A 20239-nucleotide genomic window follows, 5' to 3' on the forward strand; every position below is an offset into this window, starting at 1 on the left:
GACCCTGGGTGGGATAACCTTAGTACCTATAACCTGCAATATAAAGCACATCCTCCCCTATATTACTGCTTAATAGTGTTCCTGCTCTACTGTTTTTTTTAAATGTTGAGAGAGAGAGAGATTTTATGCAAGTATCAGCTTGCCCTGTCACCTGTCGGTTTGACCACTCCCTTTAAGCATAGCCTAGCACTTCACTTTGTGAGGAATAAGTTATTTACACCACTCAGTGATGACTTCACCTCACGCTAGCCCTGTAGCTCTCGATATATCAACCACACTCCTAATCCCTGACTAGTTCCTGCTGTATCATGTTCCCCCGTGCTAAACCCAATGACACTGATCTAACAGGATTAGCTGGAGTCTACACCAAATATTTTTCACCAATTGTGTTGTGTCAGATAAGTGATTCCTTCAAGAAAGGAAGTTAAGAGAGACGCGGTGTTAAACTATTGGAACAGAGCCCTGGTTTCCCTCGGGGCAAGGCCCAGCTCCTTACTCAGTCACATTCCTGCTCTGATAGATGCGCTGACTCGGTGGGGCAGAGAGGAACGGAGTTGTTGTCAGAAATACCCGACAGGAGAGCAGGAGAATCCACCGTCCCATTGCCGTCATGTTCCCACAGATGCAGGGGGGGAATGAAGTCAAGAGGAGGACCTCGGTCCAGACTGGGGGGTTGCTATCCGATGCCGTGGCGAAGGAGGAGAAAGTTGGAGGAGCGGTGTGCCCGGAGGTCCTGTGCCACAGGTCCACTATGCAAGGCATCCTCTCTAAGGTCCAAGGGTTGGTGGAGAGGAAGGACATCATCACGGTGAGTGTTAGGGAGTTTCTCTGCACGGCCGACCATGAGATTCGAACTTGTGTTCATAACAATAATACTCACCCGACCACAATCAGTAATTCTCAACTGCAATACTCAGCCAAGCCAACGGTGTGTGAACTGAGACAGTAGGCTATTAGAGCTCAGGGAAGATAAGGTGGCGTCAACATGGGATATGGTTTACTGTGCATTGCAGGAATTTGTTTCCAAGGAACCCAACGTGTTGTTCAAGAGGATAATGACATTTAAAATAAGAACCTGAGAAAACCTCTTTAAGAATACAATAAATAAAAACATCTACATTTTAGTTAGTATCTTATGTGCGTATCAATATGAGACATAAAAATTGCTAAAATGATATTTCAACATTTTCTCGACCACAGATAAAATAAGTTGTGGCTCTATCCACACAATAATTGCAGTTCAGTCAACTGCATGGATCAGTGAACAGATAAACAAACATGTGGCATGGGCCTTGATGATGCAGGAAGGAGCCAATGATATTTCCTGTGCAGCCATGGAGATTTCTCAGTAACGGCACATCTCGCTTTAGAATCAGCAAACGATTATGTCCCCCCAGCACCACACCCGTCCCATACCAGACCTGGGTCAAATATGTGTGTCAAATACTTGGAGCTTGGTATTTTCACTTTTGGGATGATTCCATTGTTTCCATTGTACCAGGTAAACTGAATTGAGTATAGCTCAAGTGTTTGACATCCAACCCAGGTCTGGTTGTACACACCAGGGTTGTGTTCATTAGGACATGCAGCAGAAAATGCTTTCAAAAGTTTTGCAGTGGAAAATTTGCATTTCTTATTAAACAAATCAAGATTGTCCTTCCCTGTTTCAGTCTGTTTTCTTCTGTTTGGTCCATGAACATGTCCCATTACTGTATTTACTCTGTGCTGTTGTGTTGAAGGGAGGCCAGTGGATGGATGCGGCTTGGTACCTGCAGCCTTCGCCCAGAAAGCCAGAGATCCAAATAGGGCGCACTGTCCTCAGGGTTCTAGGATGCCGCTACCAGCCAGCCCAGCTCAACCTTGCCAACATGGCCCGGCAACTGGCGGAGGCTGAGGTGGGAGACTGTTTTTTAATGAACAATTTTCCCTTTCAAGAACATAGAACACATTCAAATAGACATTTGAAAATACACATTTACAAGTGTCAGATTGGCCATCTTATATACAAACAGAGGACAAAACTGTCATTTAATGGGCTTCACACCCCGAACTGATATCACTGTGTAAAATGCTTTTACAAAAGGAAAGCTTTATTTGGGATTCCACTGAAGACATTTCCTTTTCTGCCCTGTATGCACATGTATTGTTTTTTTGTCACTCTAGCCAACTGGCACATTATAATGATATTTCAACAATCCTCTCATTTATTTAACCTTTACCTTTCTTTCATATCAATGTCAACGAGAATGTATAATGAGACAAGGAGAGGAAGCTAATTCTAACTTTCATTTGCTATGTCTAACTTTTCAAGTACATTATCACCCTTCTTGGCTTTTGTGTAAGCGTAGAGTGTTTGATAAATACAGATGCTATGTGCCGAGCCCATGGTCTAGTGGAACCCCCCTCAGCTACACACACATGCTCTCCTTACTGAAGGTCAGGGTTCAATCCCCACTCCAACCATTCATACCGTTTCTTACACCTGCCTGTCTTCCCTCTGTGATTTCAATACTGTAAAAAATTGCTTCTTTTTTTAACAGATTATATTTTTTATGGGTCCCAGCTCACTGGATACCAGACTGAGTGTGTCCCCGTGATCCCCTTTTTTTCAGGACTGCAGACGCTACGTGCTTGAGCAGGTGGCTGCGATAAACCATGTGGTCGGTGACCCAGAGGACGCAACAAATCTGGAGGGGCGATGGAGTGCAGCCCTGTTGGATGCCTCGGCCACAGTTCAGGTCAAAGAGGCTCAGCTCCACCTGGTCACACAGTACCACAGGCAGACTCAGGCCATCCGGAGCATTCTGGAGAGATGGACAAGCGATATGGATGAGCTACAATTGTGAGTCCATGCACTTGCATTGTCCGGGCTACTATTCTTGTGCATAATATTGTATTTATGCATCTTTAGGCCTCTGTGTTCCTTCAAAGTGTACAGTTGATTTAGAATATCATTGATCAGAAGTTTGTATTTGACCAAGATATGCACTAACACTTATTCACTCTTTGTCTATTCCTGGGGATCTAACAGGGACACTCGAAGCAGTGCGCTTCAGGCTGAAAAACTACATACTCTGTTATGTAACATTGAACAGCAGAAGGGCATGATGGGGGAGCTGCTCCAGGTGTGTTGCCAGGTGTCTGCCCACCTGAGTGAAGTCGAGGGGTCAGGGGCACTCCTCGCTCAGCTAGGAGATCTGCAGGAGGAGTGGAGGCTTTTGGAGGGGACCGGGAATAGAGGCCTGAGGCATGCCTCAATTGGTTCTTCTCAGTCCTCTATCCTTCTACAAAAGGCTGAGCAGCTGCATTGCAAGCTTGAGACTCTTCAGAAGTCCATCACCCTCTTACAGTCCTCTCAATTGCAGCATGACACTCACAAAGCTTTAGAGCTGACCTTTATTACTGCTGACTTGAAAGCCTTCAACCAGCAGTACCTACACCTGCTTGGGCAATCAGAGGATTTTACACAATTTTCTCTTGGGCAGAAGGAGAAGGAGGATGTGGAGTGTACTCTTCAGAGCTTGAGCTCCTTACTTGCCTCCACTCAGAGGTTGCTCTCTGCTCAGTCATACTCTATAGCAAAACCCTCCTTGGCTAAAATCATCAAGCAAATGCAGGACTTGATTATCTGGGCCAAGCAGGCGGAAAACCACATCTCAGCAGGTGAAAAGTTAGCCCTCTTCCCTGAAGAGGCCCGTCTCCAAATTGCCAGCATGAGGAAGCTTCAATCTGAGATTTTGGCAAGGCGTTCCAGGGTGCACTACAAAGTTGAGGACCTGAAAGAACTGATGTCGGATGAGGGGGAAATTGACAAAGTGCTGTCATCAATGAAGACCTTGAAGGACCTCTACGAAACAGTCTCAGATAACTCTGCTCATATTCTGAAGGAAATGGAGGCTGTTTTGGAGGAAAGAGAGAAGATGCTGGTCCAGATCTCAAAAGTGAACACCTGGCTAGCAGTGGCACACCATGAGAGAGAGGTCACTGCAGATGTAGAGAATGTGTCCAAAGACACCATCCCAGATCTGGAAAGCAAGCTGCAGTTTCACATGGGTGCCATCAAGGAAGCAGAAAGACAGCTGGCAGTCACGGATGCCCTTTTGGAGACCTGCATGGAGGTCTCTTCGGGGTTGAGTCCAGCAGAGAGCCACTTTCTTGTCAACAGGCTCACAGGCCTCCGGACCGAGGTGGACAGAATGGTGGCCCACGAGAAAGCAGCCCAATGGGAGTTGGAGGAACTGCTTCACACCCGGACTTCTTCGGCCGAGGAACTGGCGGCTGTCCAGATGAGCGTGCAACAGATATGGGCCGACCTGGAGAGGCAGAGGTTCCCAGTGACAAAGGACTCCCTATCTGCCATAGAGCCCTTGACACACATGCTCCTGGAGCACCAATGTCAGATCCAGGAACTCCAGTACTGCCAAGAGGACCAGAAAAGTGCCCTCTTGCGTACCATTGGCGAACTGCAGGAGAAGGTGAAAACTCTCCACCACCACGCCATGGAACACGAGAAGTACCTGACCTACCGGCAGCGCATGGAAAACTCCAGGGAGGTGGCAAAGGAGCGTGCTCAGTGCTCCAAAGACAAGAGAGTCAGCGTGGGGGAAAGATTCAGTCTTTGCCAGGCTCTCCTGGTGGAACTTCCGCTGGTGAAGACCCAGTGCCAGGATGCTTCCGACCAGCTTGAGGCCATCGCCCAAGACCTGCACCTATCGGATAGAATGTTGCTCCTGTCGGAGAGGCAGAGGATCCGGCAAACTGTTGAAAACCTAGCCTCCTGGGAGCTTGCCATCACTGACGACGTCAAAAACCTAGAGGGAAAGCTTCTGGAGGGTCTCAGATTCTGCACTGAGCTTCCTGCCATGATGGACCTTCTTCAACAGGTCAGGCAGGAGCTGACGGAATTTGACCCGGTGAAGCCAGACGTGAGGGCCATCAACATAGCGCTGCGGAGGTGCTGGGTAATCTGGAGGAACGTAGAGTCTGTAATGCGGGTGTTGGAAGCTTTGAGGCAGAGCGAGCAAGTGGAGATGAGCCAGTGTGCGGAGCTGCACACCCTGAGGAATGACATTGTGCAGAAGTGCCACGCATATATGGTAAGTTCAGTGGGCTCATTACATTACAATTGTTATAATTCGCAATTTCAGCTACGGTGTGTATTACATTTCATAAAATATGCATGAAATTTGAGTTGGTTGATGTGATAAACACTATCAAACGGATTGTTTGGATCCTAGATGCCTATTGGACAAGCAGCGTTCCAAGCCTGCTAACAGATCCATCTGAATTATCACAGCACCTCCATAAGAATATCATCATGTTCATGTTGCTGTTCAAATCATTGCTTGAATTCATCTAAACTCATACATTATTTCCCCTTGCTTCTAGAGTACTATTTCGTCTCTAACAGTGGGGTTTAATATAAGCCTTGCTGTCTGCCTGTCCGGCCATGGAAACAATGTTTCACTTTTGAAATGCTATCTCCCCTGTACCATAGAGAGTGAACGGTGCCCAGACGAGACAATTAACTGAATTGGTGTATTACAACAATTTATCCCTCAAACATTTTCCTTAACTTCTATTGGAACTGACTTTAATGTTGTTTGTGTATTAAGATTCAACCACACAGGTTGTATTGTATTGTGGTAGACTTCAAATGAAATTCTTGCCTGAATTCTTAATAATCTTGTATATGTCCTGTAGGAGAATTTGTCCCATGCTCGGGAAGCCCTGAAGGATTACCACTGGGCTGCCCAAGGAGTGGTAACCTTCCTCCTCGAAGCCGAGGCCATGTTCCTGGCACCTCCAGGCGGATTTGTGGACTGCACAGAGGAGCAATGGCACACCCAAGAGCCCCAAGCCTCCCTGGGGGAGAGCCTCCAGGCGCAAATCAGCCATTTCCTGGAGCTGGCACCCCAGCAGGCCTGTCTCTCTTTCCCCCAGAGCGAACAGCTCCACATCCAGGTCTTGAGCCACCTTTTGGTGGAGAGGGCCACACTCGAGGCCCAGGTTGAGCTCAGGACAGAGGCCTTGCAGAGGTAGGCCAAAGGTTACACACTCATTCACCAAAGGTTACACATGGCTTTTGGTCCTTACTGTTTTGGTCACATTCTAAAAACACATTAACACTAAATGTTATCGTACAAAGAAGCTTGATGAACATTAGATGCTGAACATTGGTCACCAAATAGGCATGCATTGTCAACCTTTCTTAAGCCATTACATTTTGGGGGGAATGTGAGATGCTGTGTGCAACTGATGTATTTATTTATTTACCAGGTTAGTCTCATTGAGATGAATAATCTATTTTACAAGAGAGACCTGGCCAAAATAGCAGCACCCAAAGTTGCAGACACATTTACAACAAAAAACACAAAGCATTACAGTTTAGAAAACATCAACTTACACATTGAACAGCGCTGGGACCACTTATATCAGGGGTAATCAACTAAATTAGGCAGGTTGCTGAGCGGGTTTCTGAACGGATGGCAACAGAATAGTTAGAATTCGTACACTGCACGTTGACCAGAGTTTAGCACTCCGAGACCCATGTCTCTAGTCTCTGCTGAAATGGAATGTTGGTGTAATTGAGACAAATAGGTTCAGCAGTCTAATAAATATAATTTTAGTGACTTGTTACTTTTCTCTCTGTTCCCCCATGTTTGATGAGAACTAAATTAATGCCTGGATGAGAATGCAGCTCATGTCTATGAATTTTATGTTGCATTGAATCAAATAAGATTAGAGAGTTACAGATCCGGGAACTTTGTATGTAAATTAGCTTCTAACACTGGCACATTTACATTGATGTAAAACAGACATGTTGATTTATGTGCATGTAAAAGAGTACAGTAGAATCAAACCAAATCCGAATTGTCCACCCAGAGTACAAATGAGCCTTTAGCTTCACAATTGCTTAAAAAACATGAAAATGTAAACAACATTAAAACCAGGCAATTTTCAGTTACCGTGTTTGTTTTGTATCTATTCCATAGGTGTGCAGACAGACAAAGCCTCCACAAGAAGTGTCATGAGGAGGTATGGCATATCCTGAAGAAAAACGAATCAAGGCTCTCCGAGTGTGCCACCCAGGAAGTGACATCCTACGCCAACTGTGCTGACCAACAGGATAGAGCCAAGGTGTGTTAAGTGCTGTGCGTCGGTGGTTCTTCTCAGAGTTTGTTCCTACTAGGGAATTTTTCCTTGCCTCTGTTCTCCTGCTTACTTTTCGGGTGTACAGTCCAGGTTACTGTGAAGCACTTGTTTTTTTTAAAGCATGCTATTCAAGCTTCATTTAGACAGTTTAGATATCAAGGGGATACTGAGGTGGAGACTGGGAAAAAGGTAGAGGGGAGGATTTAACCCCAGTATCTGGCAGTGAGCTACATGTGTGTTACCACTACACCACTGCTCTGCCACACCACAGCTTTGCTGCACTACAAAGCACTTTGTGACACATGTTGTAAAAGAAAGGGATATATTCTGTATACAATACATTTGATTGATTCATCTCTTCATGTGAAGACCCTGTCGGAGGAGGTGCTGTCTATAGCTGGCAAGCTGGAGGAGCTGAGGGTGGTGTGCCCACTGCGGGGGTGCTGTGTGGGCTCCGAGGGGGCACAGGGTGCCCTCTGGAGGCGCTGGGCGGCACTGCGGTGCGGCATCAGCCTCCTGCGGACACGCTTGGAGCAGAGAGGGGCGGAGTGGAGGGACGTCACCAAGAGCGTGAGTCATGTGACTGAACTATCTTCAGTGAACTGCTCCTTTAATGGTCATAATGTAATATAGTATATGGTATATTACATATAAATACATACATTTTTGGGCGATGCCATCACCTTTCTTTGCTGCACTACATGATTCACCCGGATGACCACTCCATTAAATAGAAGCCTTTTAGTAGACCCGGCGCATGAGTAGCATATGTAGTATACAAGTATACACATGTGTATTATAAAGGTGATCATTCTTACCATCATAACAGCACATGGCTCAAAACAGTTTTTTGTATAAGCAAATGATATATTCATAATACATTGTTGATCCACAAAGTGTAGGGCTTTGGAAATACCTTGTTTGTTTTTGTACGAAAGTATGTGTAGTAGTATTGTACGCCCATGTGTAAATATACAGTGTCTTCGGAAATTATTCAGACCCCTTGACTTTTTCCACATTTTGTTATGTTACAGCCTTTTTCGAAAATGTATTAAATAAATAAAAATCCTCAGCAATCTACACACAATACCCCATAATGACAAAGCAAAACAGGTTTTTAGAAATGTTTGCAAATTGATTAAAAATGAAAAACAGAAATACCTTATTAACATAAGAATTCAGACCCTTTTCTATGAGACTCAGAATTGAGCTCAGGTGCATCCGGTTTCTATTGATCATCCTTGAGATGTTTCTACAACTGGATTGGAGTCTATCTGTGGTAAATTAAATTGATTGGACATGATGTGTAAAGGCACACACCTGTCTATATAAGGTCCTTCAGTTGACAATGCATGTCAGAGCAAAAACCAAGCCTGAAGTCGAAGGAATTATCCGTAGAGTGCAGAGACAGGATTGTGTCGAGGCACAGATCTGGGGAAGGGTACCAAAACATTTCTGCAGCATTGAAGGTTCCAATGAACACAGTGGCCTCCATCATTCTTAAATGGAATAAGTTTGGAACCGCCAAGACTCTTCCTAGAGCTGGCTGCCCGGCCAAACTGAGGAACGGGGGAGAAGGGCCTTGTTCAGGTAGGTGACCAAGAACCTGATGGTCACTCTGACAGAGCTCTATAGTTCCTCTATGGAGATGGGAGAACCTTCCAGAAGGACCACCATCTCTGCAGCACTCCACCAATCAGGCCTTTATGGTAGAGTGGCCAGACAGCCCACTTGGAGTTTTCCAAAAGGCACCGAAAGACTCTCAGACCATGAGAAACAAGATTCTCTGGTCTGATGAAACCAAGATTTAACTCTTTGGCCTGAATGCCAAGTGTCATGTCTGGAGGAAACCTGGCACCATCCCTACAGTGAAGCATCGGGGTGGCAGCATCATGCTGTGAGGTGTTTCAGCTGCAGGTACTGGGAGACTAGTCAGGATCGAGGCAAAGATGAACGGAGCAAAGTATGCTCAGGTCCTCCGACTGGGGCAAAGGTTCAACTTCCAACAGGACAACGACCCTAAGCACACATCCAAGACAACGCAGGAGTAGTTTCGGGACAAGCCTCTGAATGTCCTTGAGGGGCCCAGCTAGAGCCCGGACTTGAACCCGATCTAACATCTCTGGAGAGACCTGAAAACACCTCTGCAGCGACGCTCCCCATCCAACTTGACAGAATTTTAGAGGATCTACAGAGAAGAATGGGAGAAACTCTCCAAATACAGGTGTGCCAAACTTGTAGCGTCATACTCAAGAAGAATCAAGGCTGTAATTGCTGCCAAATGTGCTTCAACAAAGTACTGAGTAAAGGGCCTGAATATTTATGTAAATGTGATATTTTATTTTTAATTTTTAATGCAATTTTATAAAAAAATCTAAACTGTTTTTTCTTTGTCTTTATGGGGTCTTGTATGTAGGTTGAAGTAACAATTTTAGAATACGGCTGGAATGTAACAAAATGTGTAAAAATGTGTGGTTGTGTGTCCTTTGGGTGTCACAGATGGCTCGATGCAGCAGTGCTCTGGACAAGCTGCAGGGTGAGCTGTCGGACCCCACTGCAGTATGCTCCGGTCAGGGGGCCCCGATGGTTCTGTTAGAGCAGACGGAGCAGCACCAGGCTGGACTAGAGCGGGAGCAGCGAATCCTGGCCTCCCTGGAGCTCCGGCTCTCCCAGCTCCTGGGTGTGTCCAGCCCTCAGGAGGCAGCTAGCCCTGTCCCAGTCTGCCAACGGCTGAGGGACATGCAGGAGCGCTTTAGGAGGTAAGGATGATACAGTACAATCTTTGAAAGACAAATACTCTGAAATTAGGTGCCCTTTCCATTTCCCTCACTTTCTCTCTATCGCTCTCTTTCTCTCTCTTGTCTTCCCAAACTCACCCACACAATTCACATGGCACACATCCTTGCATACACGCACACACACCTCAGGAACAGAAAAGCACAATGCAGAAAAAGCTTAAATGTTTTTACTTTTTACATAAACATTACATGTCAGCACAAGAACCCTGGAGCCTTTGCCAAAGGTGTGCAAACAATCACGTTGACACTGCTTATTAACACTGTTTATTGACAAATGTTGACAGTAGATGTACTATTACACACCATGAGTGGCAATATGATTCTTGGAAACATTTAAGCACATACACGTAGTTTGATATTAATATTTAAACCAGTTGAGCTGACAGCCATTTTATACTGTTTTGCTATGGCTGTAGTCATCAATCTAGCAAGAGGGCAATATTTTATTAATTTAGTAGTGTGTGTGTTGTCCCCCCCATCCCCCATAGAAAGCTATGACCTTTAGCTTTCACCTAGAATAGTTTATTTATGTCTGAGATAAAGGCCTTTTTCAACCCAAATGATCAAGTACACAATACAAGTATATTAAAACATATTCAAATATGAAGATAATAAAATAATTCTGAATGAATAAGCCTTTTTATACTTTATAATATGCCTATATATAGTTCTACCCATAATATTTCACCTTCTTTTACTTTACCAAACATATTGGTGATAGTCAAAATCTGTTAAATTTGTGAATGTCTAAATCAACATTTGGGCCATTTAAACAGTGTGTGAAGGGCTATGTAAAGGGAAGGGCTATGTAAAGGGCTAGATTTTTTCGATCTGGGAATACGGGTCTGCCTCTGACGTAAAGAAAAAAGTTTGACTGCCCACACAAAATTACTTCTTTGCCTATTTTAGGTTTAAGGAAGAGTGTTGGTCGCATTCTTTATCCTAGAGATATAAAAGTATTTACTATTTAGATTCGCCTGCTCGAGACAAATTCAGCAATTGCTTTGCCATGTCTGTGCTGTGAAGCAGTCGAGCTGGATAAATGTTTTTCGTAGGACCTCCCTTTTGACGTGACGTCACAGTGAAGTGATACAAATTGATGTAATGATGCAGCCGACCACCAGAGAGAGGGAAATACAGGTTTATTTGACAAAGGACCTTTACGTGGTCCTAGGAAGGTCTGGATTTCTGTCTTCTGACTTATAAAACGGTGGGAAATCAATACAGTCAGTCATAAATATATTTTTAAGTCATTCTAATGCCCGATTTCGGGGGACTGTCGGGTTATTAAAGGTATGCTGAGCTTAATGACATCATCTTACACAGTGGGGCGACTTCCTGCTGAAATCTACAATGACAAAATTCAAATCTACCAAAACTCATCCGTGGGCATGCTGAAAGGAATGTTGTCTGTGAAGCTAAAATGGTTGCATATACTGACAAGATATTGGAGTCTCCACTCTAACAATGTGAATCAGTGTCCGTAAAGGCGAAAGGTAGGCTGGAGGTGGCGGGAGCAAGCGGAAACATTCTAGTCAATTAGATGGCAGGTTTGCATGTGAATAACAGGCACACCTCTGATGTAACATTGGTTTTCTTTAGGTTGGAGGGATATCAAGCGCGTACACTTATATAAGTACATTCATAACAACCTAAGCATTATGAAAAATGTATATTCAATCAAATAGGTCTCATGTAGCAAATTAGCAATAAATTTTTATGTTGACCAAAATCACTCAGCGTGAGCTGAAAGGTACAAAATGGTTAGAATCTCTGAAACTTTAAACAGAGAAGAAGAAAATCTCTACAAGACCAGACAGTGGGAAGCGGTGGCTACACTGCTGAGAAATGGTTTAAAACTAAAGACCAGCCGAAGTACAGCGTGAACTGAATATGGCAAAATTATTTTCCTCGCTAATGATGGCATCTATTTTGTGAAGTGCAGCAGTCCCTCGTGCAGCAAAGCACCCCCACAACATGATGCTGCCACCCCCATGCTTCATGGTTGGGATGGTGTTCTTCGGGTTGCAAGCCTCCCCCTTTTTCCTCCAAACATAACGATGGTCATTAAAGCCAAAAATGTTTTTTGGTTTCATCAGACCAGGGGACATTTCTCTAAAAAGTATGATCTTTGTCCCCATGTGCAGTTGCAAACTGAAATCAGTTTTTTTTATTGCGGTTTTGGAGCAGTGGGTTCTTCCTTGCTGAGCAGCCTTTCAGGTTATGTCGATATAGGACTCGCTCTACTGTGGATATAGATACTTTTGTACCTATTTCCTCCAGCATCTTCACCAGGTCGTTTGCTGTTGTTCTGGGATTGATTTGTACTTTTCACAGGAGACAGAACGCGTCTCCTTACTTAGGGATGAACCAGACTTGTGGAGGTCTACAATTTATTAGGACTTGGCTGATTTCTTTTGATTTTCCCATGATGTCAAGCAAAGAGACACTGAGTTTGAAGGAAGGCCTTGAAATACATCCACAGGTACACCTCCAATTGACTCAGATTATGTAAATTATCCTATCAGAAGCTTCTAAAGCCATGATGACATTTTCTGGAATTTTACAAGCTGTTTAAAGGCACAGTCAACTTAGTGTATGTTAGTTTCTGAACCACTGGAATTGTGACACAGTGTATTATAAGTGAAATTATCTGTCTGTAAACAATTGTTGAAAATATTAGAGTAGATGTTGTAACCGACTTGCCAAAACTATAATTTGTGGAGTGGTTGAAAAACAAGTTTTAATGACCACAACCTAAGTGTATGTAAACTTCCGACTTCAACTGTAGGTATCTCTAGGGTATCTATTCCAAATAAACAGAGTGAAGGTCAAGGACCGCTGAACACGGCGTGGTACACCTCTGGAAGATCCATTCTAACAGACACTCATAGACCAACCTACAACAACTACAAAGGACATGGTGACCTCTGGTGGACAACCAGAGACTTACACAACCAGAGACTTTCTGTCGACTGACTCCACAGACTGATCGGGCGTTTTCAACAGAGCGAGACGACAAAGGCATACAAGCGTAAATATGTGTTGCATTTCTAAATCCGAATGAGCGGTTGTTAGGGTGCTAAATATCGATATTTACGATGAGCGTATTACTCAACTGTATGTACGATAGTTGAATTCCTTTGTCTCTTCTTCTCCCGCTCTTTCTTTCCCCACCCCTATTCATTGTGTACCAAGCGTCATATCGGGTTAGTCCACTAGGGACCTTTCATTGCATTATGTAGTAACCTATCCTGTGTGTGCGTTTATGTAATTCTGCGTGATTATTTAGTTAGTTAGTAAATAAATAATTAAGACAATTTGTGTATCGCTGAGTCATCATGTAGACTAGGTTTCGTGCAGATTTAACAGACTATGCAACGTTCAGAATGAGACTGATGAGGTTAATAAGAATGAATGAATTGACTGATGTAAGACAAATTCATATCTTTAGAGTTTAGTCGGGAGATAGTAACTCGTTAAATAACTTTTCCCGTGTTGCCCCAAGATTACTAATGAGTTAATTGTTGCATGATTAATTTAATCATCGTAATAAATAAATGTAGTTAATTGATTTGATAAAATAACCAAACACATTAATGATAGCAACGTCACGACGGAGGGCAATGGGAGAGAGTCTAACCATTTTACACGCCCGGCTTACCGTCCGTATACTGGTCTGTAGAGATTCCAACCATTTCAACGCATGGCTGGTCCTCACGTTCTCTGGTCTAATGTACATTTTGTTAGCGGTCCTTTTATGACTTCTCCTTGGAGGGCGGTTCCATCATGTTGCCACAAGGTCTGTGCTCATGTGGCGTGGTTACTGACTGGGTAAAACTTCACATGAAAAACTATTCTCTCATTTAGAATGGTAAAATCATATTTCATCTTCTCACAAATAGTTTCATATTTAATCATATAAGTTCTACAACATTTAGATGTCAATCTGACTGGGACGTATACATTTGTAGAGGTACCGTTATTTGGTTATTCCGACCTTAATGGTATCGCAAACAACGACTCATTTGACGTGATTTTTGTTTCAAGCCCCACCAACCGTTTCCCACATTATTTGTGTTAGGAATATTGTGTCCACTTTTGGATGTTATAGTTATGGAGGGAGGAATCTCCTTCTACTAAAAAGGTTATTTCCCCTCCATCCTGCAGAGCCCAAACGCAGAGTTTCTGCAAAGTATTTCCGACTGTCATACGACTGGCCAACTCCATCCCAACTCTATTCCTCTCCCCTGCTGCGGGAGAGAGAGGGCGCTGTAGAGCTGACTCACTGTAATCTGAACTTTTGGATCCTCACAGGAGAGTCATAACACCTCTATACAAAATAAACCCCATTTCCATTTTCACGCTGACAGAAATAGAGGCGCAGTCCGGCATCTGCCTTTGCCTCTTCTTCTTTGTGTAAAGTCTAGAAAGTTGCCCTACGACAGTGTATGATAATGTCATATTGCTGAGCCTACCTTTAACATTGTGAGGGTGACATTGTGCCCACACAGCCTGAGAGAGCGGAGCATGCTGGTCCGGAGCACGGCACTTTCAGAGGAGCAGGAGAGGGAGCGCTTGCAAGAGCAGATCGGAGAGGTGGAGCAGCGAGTGGCTACCCTGCTCTCCATTCTGGTGTCCCACCCCAGCACACGCCAACTCAAGGTGAGCTACTGGGGGATTTAATTTTTTAAAATTGTATTTATTTAACTAGGCAAGTCAGTGAAGAACAAATTAGAGAGAGAGTAATTTATTGTATGGGCCAGAAGAAACTATAAAACATGGTTATGTTTTCTTGTAACAGCTACTACAAACCTCAGCTAACTTTAGCCATTGTTAGCATTAAGTTGAAAGACTCCCGAGTGGCGCAGTGGTCTAAGGCACTGCATTGCAGTGCTAGCTGTGCCACTAGAGATTCTGGGTTCGAGTCCAGGCTCTGTCACAGCAGGCAGCGACCGGTAGACCCATGGGGCAGTGCACAAAAGGGCCCAGCGTCGTCCGGTTTAGGGGAGGGTTTGGCCGGCAGGGATGTCCTTGTCCTATCGTGCACTAGCGACTCCTGTGGCGGGCTGGGCGCAGTGCACGCTGACACGGTCGCCAGGTGTACGGGGTTTCCTCCGACACAATGGTGCGGCTGGATTCCGGGTTAAGTGGGCATTGTGTCAAGAAGCAGTGCGGCTTGGTTGGGTTGTGTTTCGGAGGACGCACGGCTCTTGACCTTCGCCTCTCCCGAGTCCGTATGGGAATTGCAGCGATGAGACGACTGTAACTACCAATTGTATACCATTAAATTAAATAGGCTACATCTTGACCCTCCTCAGTCAATTGATGACTCATACATTATAAATAGTCCTGTAATGTGTATCCCAGTCATTCTAATTCTTTGGTTGGAGATTCCTTTCTCCTCCCGCTGACCCGAGCATCTTTTGAACTCTCGTCAATACATTTTGCAGTTACTTTACCTAAAAACTTTTAAGTGGAAACCACAGATCCTTAATGTCTCATTAGATTCAGAAGAGTTTTCTGCGCTTAAGAAGGCTGTTTTTGCAGACAGTTTAGAACCCATAAGAGTCTAAGCCGGTGGAGGGAGGGCCTAAGTTATATGGAATTGTTTTAAGAGTGTAGCCCAAACTGTTTGGATGCTATAGACAGAAGTTGGCAGATCGGCTGCACGCTTGTGGGGGTCATACAGCAAAAGGGAGAACACCATCGTGTTCGTGAGAATCTCATATTTGTCATGACCTGACCTTAGAGAGCCATTTTATTTCTCTATTTGGTTAGGTCAGGGTGTGATGTGGGGTGGGCATTCTATGTTCTATTTTCTATGTTTTTATATTTCTTTGTTTTGGCTGGGTATGGTTCTCAATCAGGGACAGCTGTCTATCGTTGTCTCTGATTGGGAACCATACTTAGGCAGCCCTTTTTTCCACCTGTGATTGTGGGTAGTTAACTTTGTTTGTGGCACTAAAGCCATGTAAGCTTCGCGGGTGATTCTTTTAATTGTTTTGTTGGCAACATTTTTAAACAAAATAAAATGTACGTTCACCACGCTACACCTTGGTATTTTTCAACGACGGCCGTGACAGAACTACCCACCACAAAAGGACCAAGCAGCGTGGCCAGGAGTATGAGAGAACCTGGGAGGAGGTAGAGAGGTGGTCGGGTGACCCAGGGAGAGTGCCAGAGCCCGCCTGGGATTCAATTGAGCAGTGCGAGGAGGAATACTGGAGAATGGAGTTGGTGACACGTATACGGCTAGCGAGGAAGCCCGAGAGGCAGCCCCCCAAATTTTTGGGTGTGGGGTCACACAGGGAGTTTGGCTGAGTCAGGTTGGAGACCTGAGCCAACTCCACGTGCTTACCGTAGCGAGTGCCGTGCTGGTCAGGCACCGTGTTATGCGGTGGAGCGCACAGTGTCTCCAGTGCGTGTTCACAGCCCGATGCGCTATATCCCAGCTCCCCGCATCTGCGGGCCAGGGTGAGCATCCAGCCAGGATGGATGGTGCCGGCTCAGCGTGCCTGGTCTCCAGTGCGTCTCTTCGGCCCATGATATCCTGCGGCGGCTCTGCACACTGTGTCTCCGGTATATCTGTATATCCCAGTGCGTCCTGTGCCAGCGCCCTGCATTTGGAGGGCGAAGATAAGGACGGGTTGTGCAGGCTCTAAGCTCGAGACCTCCAGTGCGCCTTCATGGCCCAGTGTATCCGGTGCCTCTGCCAAGGACAAAGCCTTCTGTATGTCTCCCCAGCCTGGTGAGTCCTGTGCCTGCGCCCAGAACTAAGCCTCCTGTATGTCTCCCCAGCCTGGTGAGTCCTGTGCCTGCTCCCAGAGCCAGGCCACCTGTGTGTCTCTCCACTCCAGTGATGATCCATGGCAAGAAGTCTCCAGTGATGATCCATGGCAAGAAGCCTCCAGTGATGATCCATGGCACGAAGCGATGATCCATGGCAAGAAGCCTCCAGTGATGATCGATGGCAAGAAGCCTCCAGTGGTGATCCATGGCACGAAGTCTCCAGCGACGGTCTCCAGTCCGGAGCCACAAGCGACGGACTCCAGTCCGGAGTCTCCAGCGACGGTCTCCAGTCCGGAGCCACAAGCGACGGACTCCAGTCCGGAGCCCCCAGCGATGGACTCCAGTCCGGAGCCCCCAGTCCGGGGCCCGCAACAAGAGTCCCCCAGTCCGGGGCCGGCGGCGAGGGTCCCCACACCAGAGGCGCCACCAATGCAGGGTGAGCCAAAGGTGGAGCGGGGTCTATGTCTCGTACCAGAGCCACCACCACGGATAGATGCCCACCCGGACCCTTCAGGTTTTGCGGCCGGAGTCCGCACCTTTCTATGTTTGGTATTTCTTTGTTTTGGCTGGGTATGGTTCTCAATCAGGGACAGCTGTCTATCGTTGTCTCTGATTGGGAACCATACTTAGGCAGCCCTTTTTTTCCACCTGTGATTGTGGGTAGTTAACTTTGTTTGTGACACTAAAGCCCTGTAAGGTTTACGGTTGTTTCTTTCGTTTGTTGTTTTGTTGACGACATTTTAAAATAAAATAAAATGTACGCTTACCACGCTGCACCTTGGTCTCTTTCCAATGACGGCCGTGACAATATTTCCATAGAGGGGTATAATAGTTTGTAGGCTAAACCGCTCGGACACTAAAGACGATTTTGTGAGAAGACCAATTTTTGGGAAGTCTCATAGATGTGGTGGATTGAAACACATCCAATGCAAAGAAACATATACAGTGCCTTGCGAAAGTATTCGGCCCCCTTGAACTTTGCGACCTTTTGCCACATTTCAGGCTTCAAACATAAAGATATAAAACTGTATTTTTTTGTGAAGAATCAACAACAAGTGGGACACAATCATGAAGTCGAACGACATTTATTGGATATTTCAAACTTTTTTAACAAATCAAAAACTGAAAAATTGGGCGTGCAAAATTATTCAGCCCCCTTAAGTTAATACTTTGTAGCGCCACCTTTTGCTGCGATTACAACTGTAAGTCGCTTGGGGTATGTCTCTATCAGTTTTGCACATCGAGAGACTGACATTTTTTCCCATTCCTCCTTGCAAAACAGCTCGAGCTCAGTGAGGTTGGATGGAGAGCATTTGTGAACAGCAGTTTTCAGTTCTTTCCACAGATTCTCGATTGGATTCAGGTCTGGACTTTGACTTGGCCATTCTAACACCTGGATATGTTTATTTTTGAACCATTCCATTGTAGAGTTTGCTTTATGTTTTGGATCATTGTCTTGTTGGAAGACAAATCTCCGTCCCAGTCTCAGGTCTTTTGCAGACTCCATCAGGTTTTCTTCCAGAATGGTCCTGTATTTGGCTCCATCCATCTTCCCATCAATTTTAACCATCTTCCCTGTCCCTGCTGAAGAAAAGCAGGCCCAAACCATGATGCTGCCACCACCATGTTTGACAGTGGGGATGCTGTGTTCAGGGTGATGAGCTGTGTTGCTTTTACGCCAAACATAACGTTTTGCATTGTTGCCAAAAAGTTCAATTTTGGTTTCATCTGACCAGAGCACCTTCTTCCACATGTTTGGTGTGTCTCCCAGGTGGCTTGTGGCAAACTTTAAACGACACTTTTTATGGATATCTTTAAGAAATGGCTTTCTTCTTGCCACTCTTCCATAAAGGCCAGATTTGTGCAATATACGACTGATTGTTGTCCTATGGACAGAGTCTCCCACCTCAGCTGTAGATCTCTGCAGTTCATCCAGAGTGATCATGGGCCTCTTGGCTGCATCTCTGATCAGTCTTCTCCTTGTATGAGCTGAAAGTTTAGAGGGACGGCCAGGTCTTGGTAGATTTGCAGTGGTCTGATACTCCTTCCATTTCAATATTATCGCTTGCACAGTGCTCATGTGTTTAAAGCTTGGGAAATCTTTTTGTATCCAAATCCGGCTTTAAACTTCTTCACAACAGTATCTCGGACCTGCCTGGTGTGTTCCTTGTTCTTCATGATGCTCTCTGCGCTTCAGTGCAGGTGCATTTATACGGAGACTTGATTACACACAGGTGGATTGTATTTATCATCATTAGTCATTTAGGTCAACATTGGATCATTCAGAGATCCTCACTGAACTTCTGGAGAGAGTTTGCTGCACTGAAAGTAAAGGGGCTGAATAATTTTGCACACCCAATTTTTCAGTTTATGATTTGTTAAAAAAGTTTGAAATATCCAATAAATGTCGTTCCACTTCATGATTGTGTCCCACTTGTTGATGATTCTTAACAAAAAAATACAGTTTTATATCTTTATGTTTGAAGCCTGAAATGTGGCAAAAGGTCGCAAAGTTCAAGAGGGCCGAATACTTTCGCAAGGCACTGTATCTCTAGCTTAAACTCACAGATTGTTATGGGCATTATTTTATTACGCTAATTAGATTTCCGTGGGGGTGTGGACATCGACCTTAGAGGGTTTAAGGCACATTTACATGGTATCTCTCCCTCTCTCGTTCTCTCTCTCGTTCCCTTTCTCTCCCCTCTCTGTCTCTCTCTCTCTCTCTCTCTACAGGAGGTCAGAGTGGAGTTGGGTTCCCTGAGGGCCAGGTTACAGTCCATCATGGAGTGTGTTGGGACAAAGTATGCCGCTGTTACACCTCCGGAGGTGGAGAGACAGCTGCAGGAAGTCACTGGCTCTCTGCAGGACATGGAGGAGAAGGTAACGGGGATAAAGGGTGGTGGTGGTGGCTCCGGGGTGAAGTTACTGATAGGTACAGATCTAGGATCAGCGTCCCTTCCCCCAATCCTAACCTTAACCGTTAGTGGAGAAAATGCAACACTGATGTAAGATCAGCATCTAGGGGCAACTTCAACCTTGGTAGACCTTGGTAGAGCAGTTTTGGGGTCAATTCCATCTCAGTTCAGTCAATTGTGGAAGAGAATTGAAACTCAGCAAATTAATCAAAATGTCCACATAAAAAACATCGGGCAAGTTTCATGGATATGGGATTGAGCCCAACACAATCCCAACACTGGTTTCTGAGTAAAAACCTGCGTAGTTGGGACTTTAAGGGTGATTTGTGTGTTTGTTTGCGCGCACGTGTGTGCATATGCTTGTGTGTATTTACCAGGTTGGCCAAGCCCTGGAGAAGAGCAGCCCACTCAATAGGCTGAGTAGCAAAATGGGGGAGATCCGTGTCGGGCTAGAAGAGGTCCAGACATTGCTGCAGCGGAAGAGCTCCTCTGTGTCCGAGGCTGAACATGTGCTAAAGGTGTGTGATTGTGTGTGTGTGTCTCCGTGTTTGTATGCATACGTGTGTTCTTCCCCTGAAA

At 45.2% G+C, this 20239-nt stretch overlaps 1 protein-coding gene across 6 annotated transcripts in view; it reads left to right on the forward strand.

Moving 5' to 3' along the window:
- The window catches only part of syne2a (spectrin repeat containing, nuclear envelope 2a), a 204854-nt gene that overhangs the window by 67397 nt on the left and 117218 nt on the right, over positions 1 to 20239 (forward strand). For all 6 annotated transcript variants that reach the window (XM_031837347.1, XM_031837346.1, XM_020496695.2 and 3 more), the window contains 11 exons: positions 623 to 808; positions 1740 to 1895; positions 2613 to 2842; positions 3032 to 5096; positions 5704 to 6038; positions 6996 to 7140; positions 7525 to 7725; positions 9655 to 9914; positions 14468 to 14618; positions 19479 to 19625; positions 20038 to 20178. In XM_031837347.1, coding sequence (XP_031693207.1) covers positions 623 to 808; positions 1740 to 1895; positions 2613 to 2842; positions 3032 to 5096; positions 5704 to 6038; positions 6996 to 7140; positions 7525 to 7725; positions 9655 to 9914; positions 14468 to 14618; positions 19479 to 19625; positions 20038 to 20178 — 4017 coding nt within the window. The remainder of the gene's footprint in view (positions 1 to 622; positions 809 to 1739; positions 1896 to 2612; positions 2843 to 3031; positions 5097 to 5703; positions 6039 to 6995; positions 7141 to 7524; positions 7726 to 9654; positions 9915 to 14467; positions 14619 to 19478; positions 19626 to 20037; positions 20179 to 20239) is intronic.

Source organism: Oncorhynchus kisutch, linkage group LG12, assembly GCF_002021735.2.
Source record: "Oncorhynchus kisutch isolate 150728-3 linkage group LG12, Okis_V2, whole genome shotgun sequence".
NCBI lineage: Eukaryota > Metazoa > Chordata > Actinopteri > Salmoniformes > Salmonidae > Oncorhynchus > Oncorhynchus kisutch.